The following is a 16,178-nucleotide window of genomic DNA, read 5'->3' as shown; positions in this document are numbered from 1 at the left end:
AGCTCTTTTTATGACACATGGGGACATCCTACCCCTGCGCCTCCAAGACTTTCTTCTTGAAGAACATCCATCCTTCCTGGGCTTCTTTGCCCTTCAGGACTGTCTCCCAATCCAAACCAGTGTCCTGAACAGTCTGAAGTCTGCCCTCTGGAAGTCCATGGTAGCATTTTTACTGACTCCAAACCTTACTTCACCAAGAATTGAGAATTTGATAATTTCATGGTCACTAAGCCCAAGGCTGTCTCCGACCACCACATCACCCACCAGTCCTTCCCTGTTTGTAAACAGTAGGTCTAGCGAGGCACCTCCCCTGGTAGGCTTGTTTACCAGCTGTGTCATGAAGTTATCTTCTACACACTCCAGGAACCTCTTTGATTGTTTCTTATCTGCTGTGTTGTATTTCCAGCAGACATCTGGTAAATTCAAGTCCCCCATGAGAACAAGGGATGGTGACTTGGAGACTTCTGCCAACCGCCTGTAGAATGCCTCATCAGCCTCCTCATCCTGGTTGGGTGGTCTGTAACACACTCCCAGCAGGATGTCTGCCTTGTTGGCCTTCTCCCTAATCCTTACCCATAAGCACTCAACCTTACCATCTCATTTGTGAAGTTCTATGCAGTCAAAGCACTCCCTGACATGCAGTACCACTCCACCACCTCTCCTTCTCTGCCTATCCCTTCTGAAGAGCTTGTAGCCATTCATTGCAATACTCCAGTCATGGCAATCATCCCACCACATTTCTGTGATGGCAACTATGTCATAGCTGTTCTGCTGCACAATGGTTTCTAGCTCCTCCTGTTTGTTGCTCATGCTGCATGCATTGGTATAGATGTACTTAAGCTGGGCTATAGATGCACTTGAGCCGGGCCTTTTTAGCACTAGCATGCTGTGTACAGGCTCCTCTTTGGTCAGCCCAGTCCCGTCCCCTTCCCCCTTCGAATCTAGTTTAAAGACCTTTCTATAAGCCCCGCCAATTCATGTGCAAGAATCTTTTTTCCCCTTTGAGAAAGCTGAACCCAGTCTGTTGCCAGTAGACCCAGTGCCATGTAAACCTCTACATGATAAAAAACCCCCAAAATTCTGTTGGTGGCTATCCTGGTTTGAGCCAGGATGAAGCCAATTTCCCTTTTCACTGATTTTTTTTTTTTCTTCAGTGAGCTTTCTTTTAACTGGCAACATTCTGTTCTAGCTAGGCTGATAAGACATTGGAATGTTTTTCTAACTGCTGGGTCTTCAAGGTCGCACCTTCACTCTGCCGGCTCAGACACTACGGGGAGATCTGTGACCCCCCCCGTAGGAGGCCGAGATAGACAGACAGCAAAAATGGCCAGAGATATTCCATTCCATGTATCTACATAAGCTCAGAGGAAGGTCAGAGATCACAGAAGACAACTTCCTTCCTGCTTCTTCTTCCCTTCTCTCCCGTCCATGGCCGGTGTCCGCGGAGGACTCCGTCCATCCGTCACCGTCGACCCTTAGGCTCGAGCTCTCCTGACCCTCATCACTCTCCGCTTTCTCCAGCAGCAGCTCCGGGATTTCTCGGGACTGTTCCAGCTCAGGGGAGTGTGGTGGGAGTTGCTGGGAGTGGGGGGAGGCGAGAGGCTCTTGCACATACCTGAACATATCTGTATATAATTGTATATATTTTCTTATATCATTAGTGTTTAATTAAAGCTGTGTAGTTTAGTTTTCAATCCAGCCAAGTCTCTCTCTTTTTCTCTCTCTCCTTCCCTACCTGGGTGGGAGGGGGAGGGGATCGAGATCATTGTTGTCGGACCTGAGTCAAACGGTGACAGTGGCACCAGGTGTGTTTTCCTGTTTCTTTCAGTTCACTTCCCTGCCATGGAAGGGACTGAGGAAAACACTGCCTGCACTCCCAATCCTCTAACCAATCTCCCTAATGACCTGAAGTCCTTTTTAATTGCCTTTGGACTTCTCTCTGTAATGTCATTACTACCAGCTTGGATAACCAAAAGTGGGTAGTAGTCTGAGGGCTGCACCAGACCAGAGAATTTCCTACTGATATCCCTAACCTGGGAGCCCCAGAGAGGCAGCAGACTTTTTCATCACTATTGTTTCATTAAAGCTGTGTAGTTTAGTTTCCAACCCATAAGTCTCTCTCCCTTATTTCCTTTCCCTTTCTGGGAAGCGAAAGATGTTAATAGAGAGCATCTGTCATTTGTTTAATTGCTGGCCCAGCATTAAACCTTGACACAGGGAAAATTTTGCAGACTTGATCTTAATTACAATAAATGCAAGACATTACTTTGAGCATACCTTTTTAAAAAAATAAAAATCTTTAAATCTCTACAGATTTTCTAAGAAAATATCTGGTAGATTTTATCTAATGTCTAAAATAATTAAATTAATTTAACATCAGTGATTATCAAGTTACATTGTCATATTCTCAATTGTCTTTGACATGCATAATTTTTTTCATTTGCAGTTTGAGAAATGCTATAAAAATGTGTTTATACTGAGTTGAACACAGATTTACACTGCAAGAGTTAAATATGCATGTTGAGGGTTACATTACAAATAGAACAATTTGAGGTACTTAATTTTTTTTTATTCGTGGACTTAACCCCAGTTGTGCAATTCACAATGCTAATTCACAGCTAGATTATTTTTTTACTTTCAGTGTGGTATCTCTAATTGCAGCACAATGATTTGCTATGTTGTACTATTTAAAGAGAAACTGAAACTTGTAGTCTCCATGTTTCTTGTATCTAAGATCTGTTTATATCACCTACTTATTTTAAGGCTATGGCATTCATTTTGAAAAGATTACGTGTGAAAACACTAGAAAATGCTTGCAAGTGCACCTTTTATTTTATGTGAAAACACCCTGAAAATTGCACAGCTCTAGGTTTTATGGTGGATGCTCTAGAATAATTGTATTTTCATAATAAAGATAAATAAGAGTACTTACTAGTATGTGTGTTTTGGGGCAGGAGTGAAAGTAGTTTATGTATTTGAGATTTCAACAATCTATTTACTCCAGTTGCTTATAATTGAAATTTTCAAGATTGCATTCTCTCACTTGAAGTATTTGCATAAGGTGCAATGGGAGGGGAAGTTTGGCTACCTTAGGGTATAGAATTTGGAACAGTTTTGTGGTTTTTTTCCCCTCTGTCTTATCTAATGTGTGTATATCTAAACTTGTGTATACTCCCTCAAAATGATTAAATAAGTAATAGCCCCTGTGTCACAGTGCTAACATGCTAGACTTTATTTTTGCTTCAGTTGCAAGTTACCATTTTAAAATACAGGCCAAGGGGCTAATTCTTTGTAGGGGCTGAAAGTAATTGTGCCTGTTTGCATGTGCTCTCTGCTTTCTTAGCACTTGCTCAAGTGCTGGTGTGATTCTGCCATTTTAACTCCCTGAACAAGGTCTTATGGAAAATCAGTGATTTTCTGCAAGTTTGCTCCCTAAAATGGCTCACAGCAGGGTTAAATAAATTCTAGACCTAGCCAGATTGAAAGAATGAGGGTTAGGAATGCCCTTTGCAATGTCAACTGACTGTTAGCTTGTGTCAACTTGTCTCGAATCCTAATTTAGTGTCCTGCCAACTACGCCAATTTGTTGCAAATAGGTGATTTAGACCGCTTAAAGAACCACTGTCAAATGTATCAGCAAAAGTGGTTTTATTGAAATATGATGTTGTAAAAGTGCAGCTGGCCAGGTTCACTCTCTAACTACTGCACAAAGGATATAACGAAGATTCAACGTTACCAAAAGTTGCCAAGACCTTAGTGCACTATAATACAAGGTTATGCATGATATCAGTCACTTACTAAAGATCTGCAGTTGGTAAGAGGTCTCTCTGCCTTGAGGAGCATCCTTGAGAGTGGTCCTAGCTCAAGGGGAGATCACCACCATGCAGCCATGCTGCCTAGTAGGTAGAGCTCAAAGGCGTCTCACTTGGGCTGTCATATTTATGGGATAAAGTGGTTGGCTCCTAGTCACATCACATGCAATGGGAAAGGTACCTTGTACCCACAACTTTATTTTTTCCTTGATATATGTATCTTGGAAAAGCCATCTGCTATTCATGTGTTAATAGTGTAATCGGTGTTCCAAGCTCATATGCATCAATGCTCACTGTGTCACTCTGTTCCTTTGTGGGTTTTCAGAGAACAGATTGGAACTAAAGGAGTTACAGAGTCACAGTCACACAAAGTCACAGAGTGGTTGGGGTTAGAAGGGACCTCTGAAGATCATCTAGTCCAACCCCCCTGCTAGAGCAGAATCACCTACAGTACATCACAGTTCTTAGCTCGGTTACAGCCTAGGCCTTTACCTCCTTTAGAGCCTATACCAAACTGCCACTAGTTTGATTAAGGGATCAAGTGCATTCATCACACAACTATAATGGGAAGCCATAATAATGAATTTATTTAGATATGGCACTTAACCAGTGCTCTCTACTTTTTTGTCCTGTTTACTCTTAATAATTTTTAAAAGCTTCTTTATTGCTGTGTTTAAGATTCTTTTAACTGTCCAGGTTATGAAGAGAAAACAGAGGAACTAACAATACAGAATTAGAAAAAGTGTGAATCTCAAAATTAGGGCTATAGCTATGCTTTTTTCCTTTTTGATTTTTTTTAATGTAGCTCTTGTTCATTAAAAGAAGATAAATTGAAAGCTGTACGCTGATACTATATTATAGATGCAATTTTGAATGAGAAAAGGAAACATTATAAATGTTTCACATAGTTGTAATAATATAGGCAATTAATTTTTATTTAGATGGTGTGCACTAGTATTTTAATTTTTTTGTATGAAAGAGTGAAAATATTTAATGATTTGCTGTATATGTATGATTTTGCAATCTATTTGATCATTGGCAAAATAATTGTGGTTTTCATTTGCTTAGTATTCAGTTATTTAGTATTTTTAAGAAATATTAATAGTTCTTAAAATATCATAGGCTTTGATGTCCATTTGAGATTACATTTAACCTAATGTTTATCTTCATTGTCATTTCTTTAAGGCCCTATTGAATTTGAAGAATGTAGCACATCCAGTGCAGTTGAAGGTGAGTTATTATAGCAGTTATTTACCTAACAATCCTCTGGATAGGACCTGAAACTGAGGAAAGATATTCACATGTGAATTAGTATAACTTTTAAAGTATTCCAATAGACCAATAAGCTGGTTTTCTTTTGAGAAACAAACTTCTATGAAAATGAGACCTACAATACTATATAAGCCTAATGCACGATGGTCAGAGAATGTTAATGTTTCTTATAAATATACCTTGGCTAAGACCCTGTCTTTGCAGAGGTTTAGATTTGGTTCACTTATGAGTGTGTAACTTAATTTACAAGTGTCAAAACATGGCCCAGGCTCTTTCCATTGTTACCATGTTAGTTATACCAATTCTAATGCAGTTATGGTCACAAAGCCTTCCTTTGTTGGTGTAGCTTATTTTGCTTAGGGATTTTTTTTAAGTGGTTAAGAGCTGTTTTTTTTGCATAAGCTATAAATTTACTTTTGGGACAGCTGAGTTGACAGTATAGCTGTAGCAGCCAAAAACCTCTAAGTTGCCAAGATTGCAGCTGAAACTTTAAATATTTTTTGACTGAAGCAGAGAAGATCCATGTTCAGAAACTACTCTCATACTCCATTTGTCATTTTTTTGGGCTGGATAAAGCACAGAAAGGAAATCCAGACTAGCATTGAAAAATAATTTTGGAGCAATTTCTGTCTCAATTAAAATATAAGATATGGCTGAGTTTATAGCTACCTGATTTGTGAGAAGTTTTGAGTTATTTCACCTTGAAAATTTATAAAAGTTAAGAGATTCCTTATGTGCTGTGTAATGTATTTCTGTAAAGAGGAATACAGTGGGGTTTTAAATTATGTGCTCAAATTGACAGTTGTTAAATTTTGGAAACCAAATGATTTCCACCATTTTGCTCAAAAGCAGTATCTTACATCAAAACAAAACCATAGGCTAGTTGGATCAGATACTTGCATGTGGTCATTTTGTTTAAAGTTTGTCAGTCTGCTTTGATTCAGCAAAAATTGGGGAGAGAAGCAGACATAGTAAGTCTGATGAAATATTTAAATGTATTTTAATTTTAGTACATTAAATGGGTATGAAAGCAATTTTTTTTTTCTATGCTAAAGCTATATATATCCAGTGCTAAAAACAGGGAAGAAAAGACAGAGGGGAGCCATGGTTCCAGACTCAGTGGGAGCCAGTATTAGAGCTGGCTACAGCACTAAGAAATCATGAACTCTTTATCAGCTGGGAAGCCAAGAGACGTTCTCATTTTTTACAGGACCTGGATCCTACTTTTTAGAAGAGAGTGGGGCTTGCAGCTGCTGGGAACATGCAGGGAAATAAGAACAGGGTGTTGAACTGCAGTAGCTGAGAGAGGCAGGGTTCGGTTTCTGATCCAAGTGCATTGGCTATTAAGGATCAGCTGGAGCAATAGCTCCTGTTGGGTTTCTGTGAGCAAGGCTCCTTTCCTCAAAAATGTCAGTGCACCCATCTTCTATAAAATTTGTGATAGTCTAGCATACCCAGCTTGGAGACTTGGATGTACAGTGCAGATCAGTTTTATAAAGATTTATGTTATTAATGTGTTACTTGAACCATATTTTAATATTTTATTTTTTTTTATTAAGCTGATGTGGTTTTACCCTGGTAGGAAGCTCAGCCCCTCACATCTGCTCGCTCACTCACTCCCCTCACAATGGGTATGGGGAGAGAACCGGAAGGGTAAAAGTGAGAAAAGTCATGGGTTGAGGTAAAGACAGTTTAATAGGTAAAGCAAAAGCTGCACATGCAAGCAAAACAAGGAATTAATTCACTACTTCCCTTTGGCAGGCAGGTGTTCAGCCATCTCCAGGAAAGCAGGGCTCCTTCATGCGTAACGATGAGTTGGGAAGACAAATGTCATCACTCTGAATGTCCCCCACTTCCTCCTCCTTCCCCCAGCTTTTATTGCTGAGCGTGATGTCATATGGTCTGGAATATCCCTTTGGTCAGTTGGGTTCCTCTGTCCCAGCTGTGTTCCCTCCCAGTTTCTTGTGCACCTCCAGCCTCCTCACTGGTGGGGTGGTGTGAGGAGCAGAAAAGGCCTTGACTCTGTGTAAGCACTGCACAGCAATAATGAAAACATCCCTGTATTATCAACACTGTTTCCAGCACAAATCCAAACCATAACTCCATACTAGCTACTAGGAAGAAAATTAACTCTATCCCAGCCAAAACCAGCACACTGTGTTACTGAACAACATATTGGAATAATGTTCCCTTAGTTTGGCTCCATACCTACCTCTACTCTTAGATTTTTGTATCACCTATTATGGCAGCATTTAAAAGGTATTGGCATTGGTATGCACCAGTGTTTGACTTTGCTAAATATATACTAATCTCTTTCATCTTTAAATTAAAGTGTTTGTTCCATAGGGATAAAACCACGGAAGAGGAAGCCTTTTGGTTTATCAGGAATAATGAAAAAAGAAAAAGATACTGAATCTGTGTAAGTATATTTCCAGCTTGAGGACTTATCTTGTATAGATATAAACATTAGCTGATGATAAAGAAAAAATGGTTTCAGAACATAAGTTTAGAGGAATATTGAATACGAAAACATCACAGCTCTAAGATTTTTGTATCTAAGGATTTTAAGGAAATAGTATAAATATATTAATAGTAGTCTACTCATGTTTCATTCTTTCCTCTGCATAGGTAAGTAGTTCTCCCTTGTTCTAAATTGAACATTGTAGATAATGTGATTCTCATGTGTATTCGTAATGAAAAAGTACTACATGTCTGTATTTGCAGAATGGAAGCTTCAGTTGTTCTCGTTAGAAAAATTTTTGTGTACTATATAGGACAGAAAAAAATTTGATTTTTTTTTTTCAGTAAATCATGTGCACATTTATTTTTGAAAGACCATAATTCTAACTCATGATTGATGTCCTAGCTATACTCTTTGCCATGTTTACCGCATGGTCTCTGTCTTAGATTGGTTGCCTTTTGTGTGTTAGTAATTATGGTTACTATATTTCAATGTATTTTGTTCATAATATCTAGATGCATTTTCATAGTAGAAGTATTTGATTTAACAGAAAATAGCTTTCAATTTAACAGAAACTTATTAATATAGAAATATTAAAAGTGGCAACATCTGTGTACATTCTTTACTGATTTTTTTTTTTAACCAGGATTGATTTTTTTTTTAAATATAAGTGCTGAAAAATTAGTTACCTAAGAACTGTAGATGTTAATTATTTGCACATACAAAGTGCCTTATAGCTATTTTTCTTTTGGTGTTTGATTTTAATAGTGACATGCTTCTAAACAATGTTTTTTCTTCTCTCTGTCATCATGATGCCACTAGGGCTCCAAGATGTATTGTATGAGGTTCAACAAGGCCAGGTGCCGAGTTCTGCACTTTGGCCACAACAACACTACAGGCTTGGGGCAGAGTGGCTGGAAAGCTGCCCAGTGGAAAAGGACCTTGGGGTGTTGATTGACTGCCAGCTGAATATGAGCCAGCAGTGTGCTAAGGTGACCAAGAAGGTCAATGGCATCCTGGCCTGTATCAGAAACAGTGTGGCCAGCAGGACTAGGGAAGTGATTGTCCCCCTGTACTTGGCACTGGTGAGGCTGCACCTTGAACTGTGTTCAGTTTTGGGCCCCTCACTACAAGAAGGACATTGAGGTGCTGGAGCGAGTCCAGAGAAGAGCAATGAAGCTGGTGACAGGTCTAAAGCACAAGTCTTACGAGTGGTTGAGGGAACTGGGGTTGTTTAGTCTGGAGAAAAGGATGCTGAGGGGAGACCTTATTGCTCTCAAGAACTTCCTGAAAGGAGGTTGTAGCAAAGTGGGGGTTGGTCTCTTCTCTCTAGGACCAAGCAATAGAAGAGGAGGAAATGGCATCAAGTTGTGTCAGGGGAGGTTTAAGTTGGATATTAGGAAAAATTTCTTCACTGAAAGGGTTATCAGACACTGGAATAAGCTGCCCAGGGAAGTGGTTGAATCACCATTCCTGGTTGTACTTGATCTTAAAGGTCTTTTCCGACCAGAATGATTCTGTGATTCTGTGTTATTTTTTAAGTCATTCCTCTATATTTCTGTCCTTTCTGTGATTTAATCTTTCCCCCACTCTATCTTCTAGACTTTATTATGTTGAAGTAAATTGTGAGAGAAATATAGTATATATTTTGCTGAGCAGTAATCTGAGAATACTATTCTGTTACAAAGAATTATTTTTTAGTTTAAAATATTTATATTAAAATGTTATAAATATTTGACAATATTAGTATTTTAAACCATTTTAGTCTCCTTTTTAAAAGTAATCCATTCTCTCTGGAAAGTTATTTACAACACTTTTTTTTGTGATACAAAACTGTTGCAGTATCAAATAGCTGAAAAAAAAGTGTGTTGGATCATTTGCATTTTGTGTCTTGCATTTTCTTAATTGCAAAGTAGTGACTTTGATAGTGTTGAGTACTGTTATATGATTCAGTTCTGTAGATATCAGCTTTTCTTGTCCAACAAAAAAATTATTTTTCCACCATATGGATTATTCCTCAAGCTAATCTCATGTCATGTTATTAGCCTGCTTGGAAACCAGGCATCTTTCCATCCATTCTTTGGTAGATGAAGAAATGTAATCTGGCCCCAGAAAAGATTCAGGGCTCTTCATAGTAGTTTTCCGGAGACAGTTGTTCTGGTTTGAGCCAGGATGAAGCCAATTTTCCTTTTTACTGATTTTTTTTTTTCTTCAGTGAGCTTTCTTTTAACTAGCAACATTCTGTTCTAGCTAGGCTGATAAGACATTGGAATGTTTTTCTAACTGCTGGGTCTTCAAGGTCACACCTTCACTCTGCAGGCTCAGACACTACAGGGAGATCTATGACTCCCCCGTAGGAGGCTGAATTAGACAGACAGCAAAACTGGCCAGAGATATTCCATTCCATATGTCTACGTAAGCTCAGAGGAAGGTCAGAGATCACAGAAGACAACTTCCTTCCTGCTTCTTCTTCCCTTCTCTCCCGTCCATGGCCGGCGTCGGGAGAGGACTCCGTCCATCCAGCACTGTCGACCCTTAGGCCCGAGCTCTCCTGACCCTCATCACTCTCCGCTTCCTCCAGCAGCAGCTCCGGGATTTCTCGGAACCGTTCCAGCTCAGGGGAGTGTGGTGGGAGTTGCTGGGGGTGGGGGGAGGCAAGAGGCTCTTGCACATACCTGAACATATCTGTATATAATTGTATATATTTTCTTATATCATTAGTGTTTAATTAAAGCTGTGTAGTTTAGTTTTCAATCCAGCCAAGTCTCTCTCTTTTTCTCTCTCTCCTTCCCTACCTGGGTGGGAGGGGGAGGGAATTGAGAGCATTGTTGTTGGACCTGAGTCAAACGGTGACAACAGTAAAGGCCAGGAAGCTCCACATTAACTCTTCCCATTTTTCCTTGACCTGTAACAGAAATAAAATTTTCTCAGGCTCTGAGGGCTGAAAACTGGCTTCTATACTATGTGAAACACTTTGTACCTTTGTGTGCTTGTCCACTGGATCTGAATACTTTTCTAAATGTTTTTTCCCAAAGGTATTTTATTTAATGTTGAAAGATAATATCAGTGTCTCTTTGTATTGGGTTTGTGTGGCAAGGTTCTGGTAGTGGGGGGGCACAGGGCTGACTTCTGTGAGAAGCTGCTAGAAACGTCCTGTACATCCAACAGAGACAATTCCAGCCGGCTCCAAAATGGACCCACCACTGGCCAAAGCTGAGCCAATCAGCAACAGTGGTAACGCCTCTGTGATAACATATTTAAGAAGGGGGGAAAAAACCCTGCACAATGGAAATGGCAATTGCAGCCAGAGAGAGGAGTGAGAATATGTGAGAGAAACAACTCTGCAGATACCAAGGTCAGTGAAGGAGTAGGGGGGGAAGGTGCTCCAGGCAACAGAGCAGAGGTTCCCCTGCAGTCCATGGTGAAGATGATAGTGAGGTGGGCTGTCCCCCTGTTGTGGATGTATCATGATTTAATGCTGAGACGGCAATTAAATGAATGACAGATGCTCTCTATTAACCCCTCTCCCTTCCCCTAGAGGGAAAGGAGAGAGAATAAGGGGAGAGAGACTTGCGGGTTAGAAACTAAACTACACAGCTTTAATGAAACAATAATGATTAAATATGTACAAATATATACAAATGCAATATCGTGTCTGTCCCCCAAATAACGCTTATGTCACCACCGAGGCTGCAGGGCGGGCCCTGGAGAAGTCCCAGACTGGACTCCTGGAGTCAGTGGCAGACAGGAGCTAGATGCAGGAACACATGGATTCAGGAATGCACTGATCAGGATCAAAGGCAGACAAACAAATGGAGTCCTCCCAGGGCACTGGCAGTGGACAAAGAGAACTTGACTCTCTTGATCCCTCAGCTTTATACTGACTATAATATGTATGGGATGTAATACTTCGCTAGGTCAATTTCGGTCACCTGTCTGGTCCGCTCCTCCCCAAAGGAGGGTCTCAGGTGTGACCCCTTTTCCTCCCTTCTGTTTCCGGAGCATAAGATGTTTTTCAGAACCAAGCAATGACCTTGGTTCTGCATACCATCTTCCAGCAATAACTATAAACATCAAGCATTATCAGTCCTAGAAACAGATACTGACTGAAAAACATGCTGTTAATTTCATTAAGTGCAGTGTCCTGGTTTCAGCCAGGATGAAGCCAATTTTCTTTGACTCGGGATCAGCAATTAAACCAGCCACAATAATGCTCTTGATCCCCTCCCCCTCCCACCTAGGTAGAGAAAGGAGAGAGAGAATAAAGAGAGAGAAACTTTCCAGATTGTAAACTAAACTTTAATTAAATATTAATTATACGAAAGTATGTACAAATATATACAAGTATGTGCAGAAATGTGCAAAACCCTATTGCCTCCCTCCACCTCCAGCAATTCCCACAGCACTCTCCTGAGCTTTGAGCAGTTCTGAAATGTCCCAGACCGCTGCCAGAGATAGCAGCAGAGCAGACAGGAGCTGAGGGGAGAGTTATGAGGGTCAGGAAAACATGGGCCTAGGGATCAACGGTGATGCATAGACAGAGTCCTCCCGAGACACCGGCCATGGACGGAAGAGAAGGGAAGAAGAAACAGGAAGGGGCTTGACTTCCGTGATCTCTGACCTTATACTGAGCTTATGTAGATATATGGAATGGAATACTTTGGTCAATTTCCAGCGTTATCAGTCCACTAGCTGGAAAACTTGCTGCTAGTTATAAGAGAGATCACTGAAGGAAAAAAACAAAACAAAAAAACAGTAAAAAGAAAACTGGCTTAATCCTGGCTCAAACCAGGACATTCCACCCCTTAATCCAGACCATATATTTCATACATAGTATGTATTGTACCAATTGTCAAATTAAGGATTCTCCCCCATTGTCAGATTACCTTGAGGTACATATTGTACTACACCATCCTCAGTCATCACACACAAGGTATGTCCAGGTCCCTAAGCAAAAGCAACACCCCAGACAAGTTTACATTTGCCCAAAGCAGGAAAAACACAAACACCCAACAGATTGCTTTCAAATACCACACTTTATACCCATCTACTGTATGTAGAAAGTCTGACTGAGCAGGACCAGCTCGACTGATGGATCCCCTCATGTTATCTGACCAGGTGGCCTAAGCTAAATTTTTGTCCCAGTTTTTGAAAGTTCTACCACCCATTGCCTTCAGGGTAGCCTTCAACAAACCATTGTACCTTTCAACTTTCCCTGAGCCTTGTGCATAGTATGGGATACGGTATATCCACTCAATACCATGCTCTTTAGCCCAGCCAGTGACAAGACTGTTTTTGAAATGAGTCCCATTATCTGACTCAATTCTCTCTGGAGTATCATGTCTCCACAAAATTTGCTTCTCAAGGCCCAGGATAGTATTCCTGGCTGTGGCATGAGGCACAGGATATGCCTCCAACCATCCTGTACTTGTTTCCACCATTGTAAGCACATAGCGCTTACCTTGGCGGCTCTGAGGCAGTGTGATATAGTCAATTTGCCAGGCCTCCCCATACCTGTACTTTGACCACCTCCCCTCATACCACAAAGGTTTCAACCGTTTTGCCTGCTTAATTGCAGTGCATGTTTCACAGTTGTGGATCACCTGCGCAATAGCATCCATGGTTAAGTCCACCCCTCAGTCATGAGTCCATCTGTATGGATCACTTTCGAAGCAGCTCTAACTCCTTCATATGCTGCAAGTATTTCCTTTTCAGTTGACGTGTTGTTGGCCTCATAAACTCTGTAGCTCCAGCTCCAGAATCCTAGGGGTTGACCTAGGGTCAACCTCTGGGTCTTTCTGGGTCTCCTCTGGGGCTTTCTACCAGTGGCTCCAGGCAGGACCATTGTACCCAGCTGTGTTGTAGAGCACATTTTTGATGTCTGGCCCTGATCGAACTGGTCCAAGGGCCATTGCCTGCACAATCTCCTTTTTGATCTGCTCAAAAGCTTTCTGTTGGTCAGGACCCCATTTAAAGTCACTCTTCTTTCTGGTCACCTCATAGAGAGGTTTCACAACTGGACTGTAATCAGGAATATGTATTCTCCAGAAAACAACAGTTTGAGTGTTCAGATTTGAGTGTCATTTTTGTTAGTTGGTGGGGCCATAGCTGTTATTTTGTTAATCACATCCATTGGGATCTGGCGATGGCCATCTTGCTACCTGATTCCCGGGAACTGGATCTCGTGTAGGTCCCTTGACCTTGCTTCCTTTTACAGCAAAAACAGCACCCAGAAGAATTTGGATGATCTTTTTACCTTTCTCAAAGACTTCTGGTGTGTCACCCCACACAACGATGTCATTGATGTACTGCAGGTGGTCTGGAGCTCCACCCTTCTCCAGTGCAGCGTGGGTCAGTCCATGGCAAATGATTGAGCTGTGTTTCCAACCCTGGGGCAGTCAATTCCAGGTGTACTGGACTCCCTCTTTGGGTAAAATCACATCGGCCTCCACAACAGTCAGTTCTTGAGATCCTCCCATCACTCCAGCAATAGTGAGGGATTCTCTCCCTTTATGATTCAATGGCATTAGGGTTCACTGTGCACCAGTGCCCACCAAAGCTTTTTACCTTTGTGGTTCTAATGTGCCAGGCCACTGAATCCACACAGTCCAGTAAACTCAGTTGTCCCACTCCTCGCCCTGGCTGGATGCAGGAAACCTCTAATATTGAGCATTTGAACTCAATGCACCATCCTGGTGGAAGGACTGGTCACTTGAGACTGGAGCAGCCTTCTTCCTGAAGGACTGTCTGCTGCATTTGTTCTATTTAGCAGCTCTTGTAGGCCTATCTGGAGTACAGCACTGGGTTTCTTGTCCCGGGTTCTCATGTCCTCTTTATAATAATTATGCAAGAGAACCCACAGGTAGCATTAAAGTGGGTCCCATCTTTCTTGCTGCTGTCTCATGGCAGGACATCTCCTCTTAATGGCTTCAACATAAGACCTTTTTTCTCTGGGGTGTCACAGTTTGACTCAGGATGGACAACAATGCTCCCAATCCCCTCCCCCTCCCACCCAGGTAGGGAAGAAGAGAGAGAAAAAGAGAGAGACTTGGCTGGATTGAAAACTAAACTACACAGCTTTCATTAAACACTAATGATAAAAGAAAATATATACAAATATGTTCAGGAAATGTGCAAAATCTCTGTTGCCTCCCAGCAACTCCCACAGCAGTGTCCTGAGCTGCGAACAGTCCCGAGAAATCCCGGAGCTGCTGCTGGAGAAAGCGGAGAGTGATGAGGGTCAGGGGAGCTCGAGCCTAAGGGTCAACGGTGATGGATGGACGGAGTCCTCTCCGGACGCTGGCCATGGACAGAAGAGAAGGGAAGAAGAAGCGGGAAGGAAGTTGTCTTCTGTGATCTCTGACCTTCCTCTGAGCTTATGTAGATCTATGGAATGGAATATCTCTGGCCAGTTTTGCTGTCTAACTCAGCCTCCTACGGGGGGGTCATAGATCTCCCTGTAGTGTCTGAGCCAGCAGAGTAAAGATGTGACCTTGAAGACCCAGCAGTTACAGAAACATTCTTCTCTTATCAGCCTTAGAACACACTGTGACTAGTTAAAAGAAAAATTCCTGAAGAAAAGAAAAAAAAAAATCACTAGAAGGAAAATTGGCTTCATCCTGGCTCAAACCAGGACACAAGCCCGGATGCCATTGGCCCTCTTGGCCACCTGGGCACACTGCTGGCTCATATTCAGGACTTAGAACCCCTAAGTCCTTTTCTGCCAGACACTTTCCAGCCACACTTCCCCAAGCCTATAGCGTTGCCTGGAGTTGTGACCCAAGTGCAGGACCCGGCATTGTTGAAGCCCATACCATTAACATTAGCCCAATGATCCAATCTATCCAAGTCTCTCTGTAGAGCCTCCCTATCCTCATGCAGATCAACACTCCCACCTAACTTGGTGTCATATGCAAACTTACTGATAATACACTCTATGTCCTTATCAAAATCATCAATAAAGATGTTAAACAGAAACGGTCCCGACACAGCCCTGAGGAACACCACTTGTGACTGGCCACCAGCTGGATTTGACTCCATTGACCACCACTCTTTGGGCCTGACTGTCCAGCCAGTGCTTGATCCAACAGATTGTATACTCATCCAGGCCATGAGCAGCCAGTTTTTTATGAGAGTTCTATGGGGAACTGTGTCAAATGCTTTTTGGAGGTCCAGAGAGACAATATCCACAGCCTTTCCCTCATCCAATAGTTGGTCATCAGGTCATAGAAGGAGATCAGGTTCATCAGGCAGGACCTGCCATTCATAAACCCATGCTAACTGGGCCTGATCTCCTGGTTGTCCTCTATATGGTTTCTAATGACACTCAAGATGATCTCCTCCATGACCTTCCCTAGTACTGAGGTCACACTGACAGGTCTATAGTTTCCTGGATCCTCCTTTTTGCCTTTCTTATAGATGGGTGTTACATTTGCTACCCTCCAGTCCATTGGGACCTCCCCAGTTAGCCAGGACTTCAGATAAATAATGGAAAGTGGCTTGGCAATCACGTCTTCCAATTCTTTCAGCACCCTTGGATGTAGCCCATCCGGTCCCATAGACTTGTGTGCATCTAAGTGTTGTAGTAGGTCTCTGACTGCTTCCTCTTTAATTGTGATGACCTCATTCTGCAT

The 16,178-nt window shown here is 41.8% G+C and overlaps 1 protein-coding gene across 8 annotated transcripts in view; it reads left to right on the top strand.

Moving 5' to 3' along the window:
• Positions 1-16,178, top strand: part of LOC127395163 (F-BAR domain only protein 2-like) — a 148,043-nt gene that overhangs the window by 48,856 nt on the left and 83,009 nt on the right. For all 8 annotated transcript variants that reach the window (XM_051641660.1, XM_051641661.1, XM_051641662.1 and 5 more), the window contains 2 exons: positions 4,998-5,042; positions 7,431-7,503. In XM_051641660.1, coding sequence (XP_051497620.1) covers positions 4,998-5,042; positions 7,431-7,503 — 118 coding nt within the window. The remainder of the gene's footprint in view (positions 1-4,997; positions 5,043-7,430; positions 7,504-16,178) is intronic.

This window comes from Apus apus, chromosome W (genome assembly GCF_020740795.1).
Source record: "Apus apus isolate bApuApu2 chromosome W, bApuApu2.pri.cur, whole genome shotgun sequence".
NCBI classification, from domain to species: Eukaryota; Metazoa; Chordata; class Aves; order Apodiformes; family Apodidae; genus Apus; species Apus apus.
The sequence above is the reverse complement of the archived record's forward strand: the minus strand, read 5'-3'. Positions and strand labels throughout refer to the sequence as shown.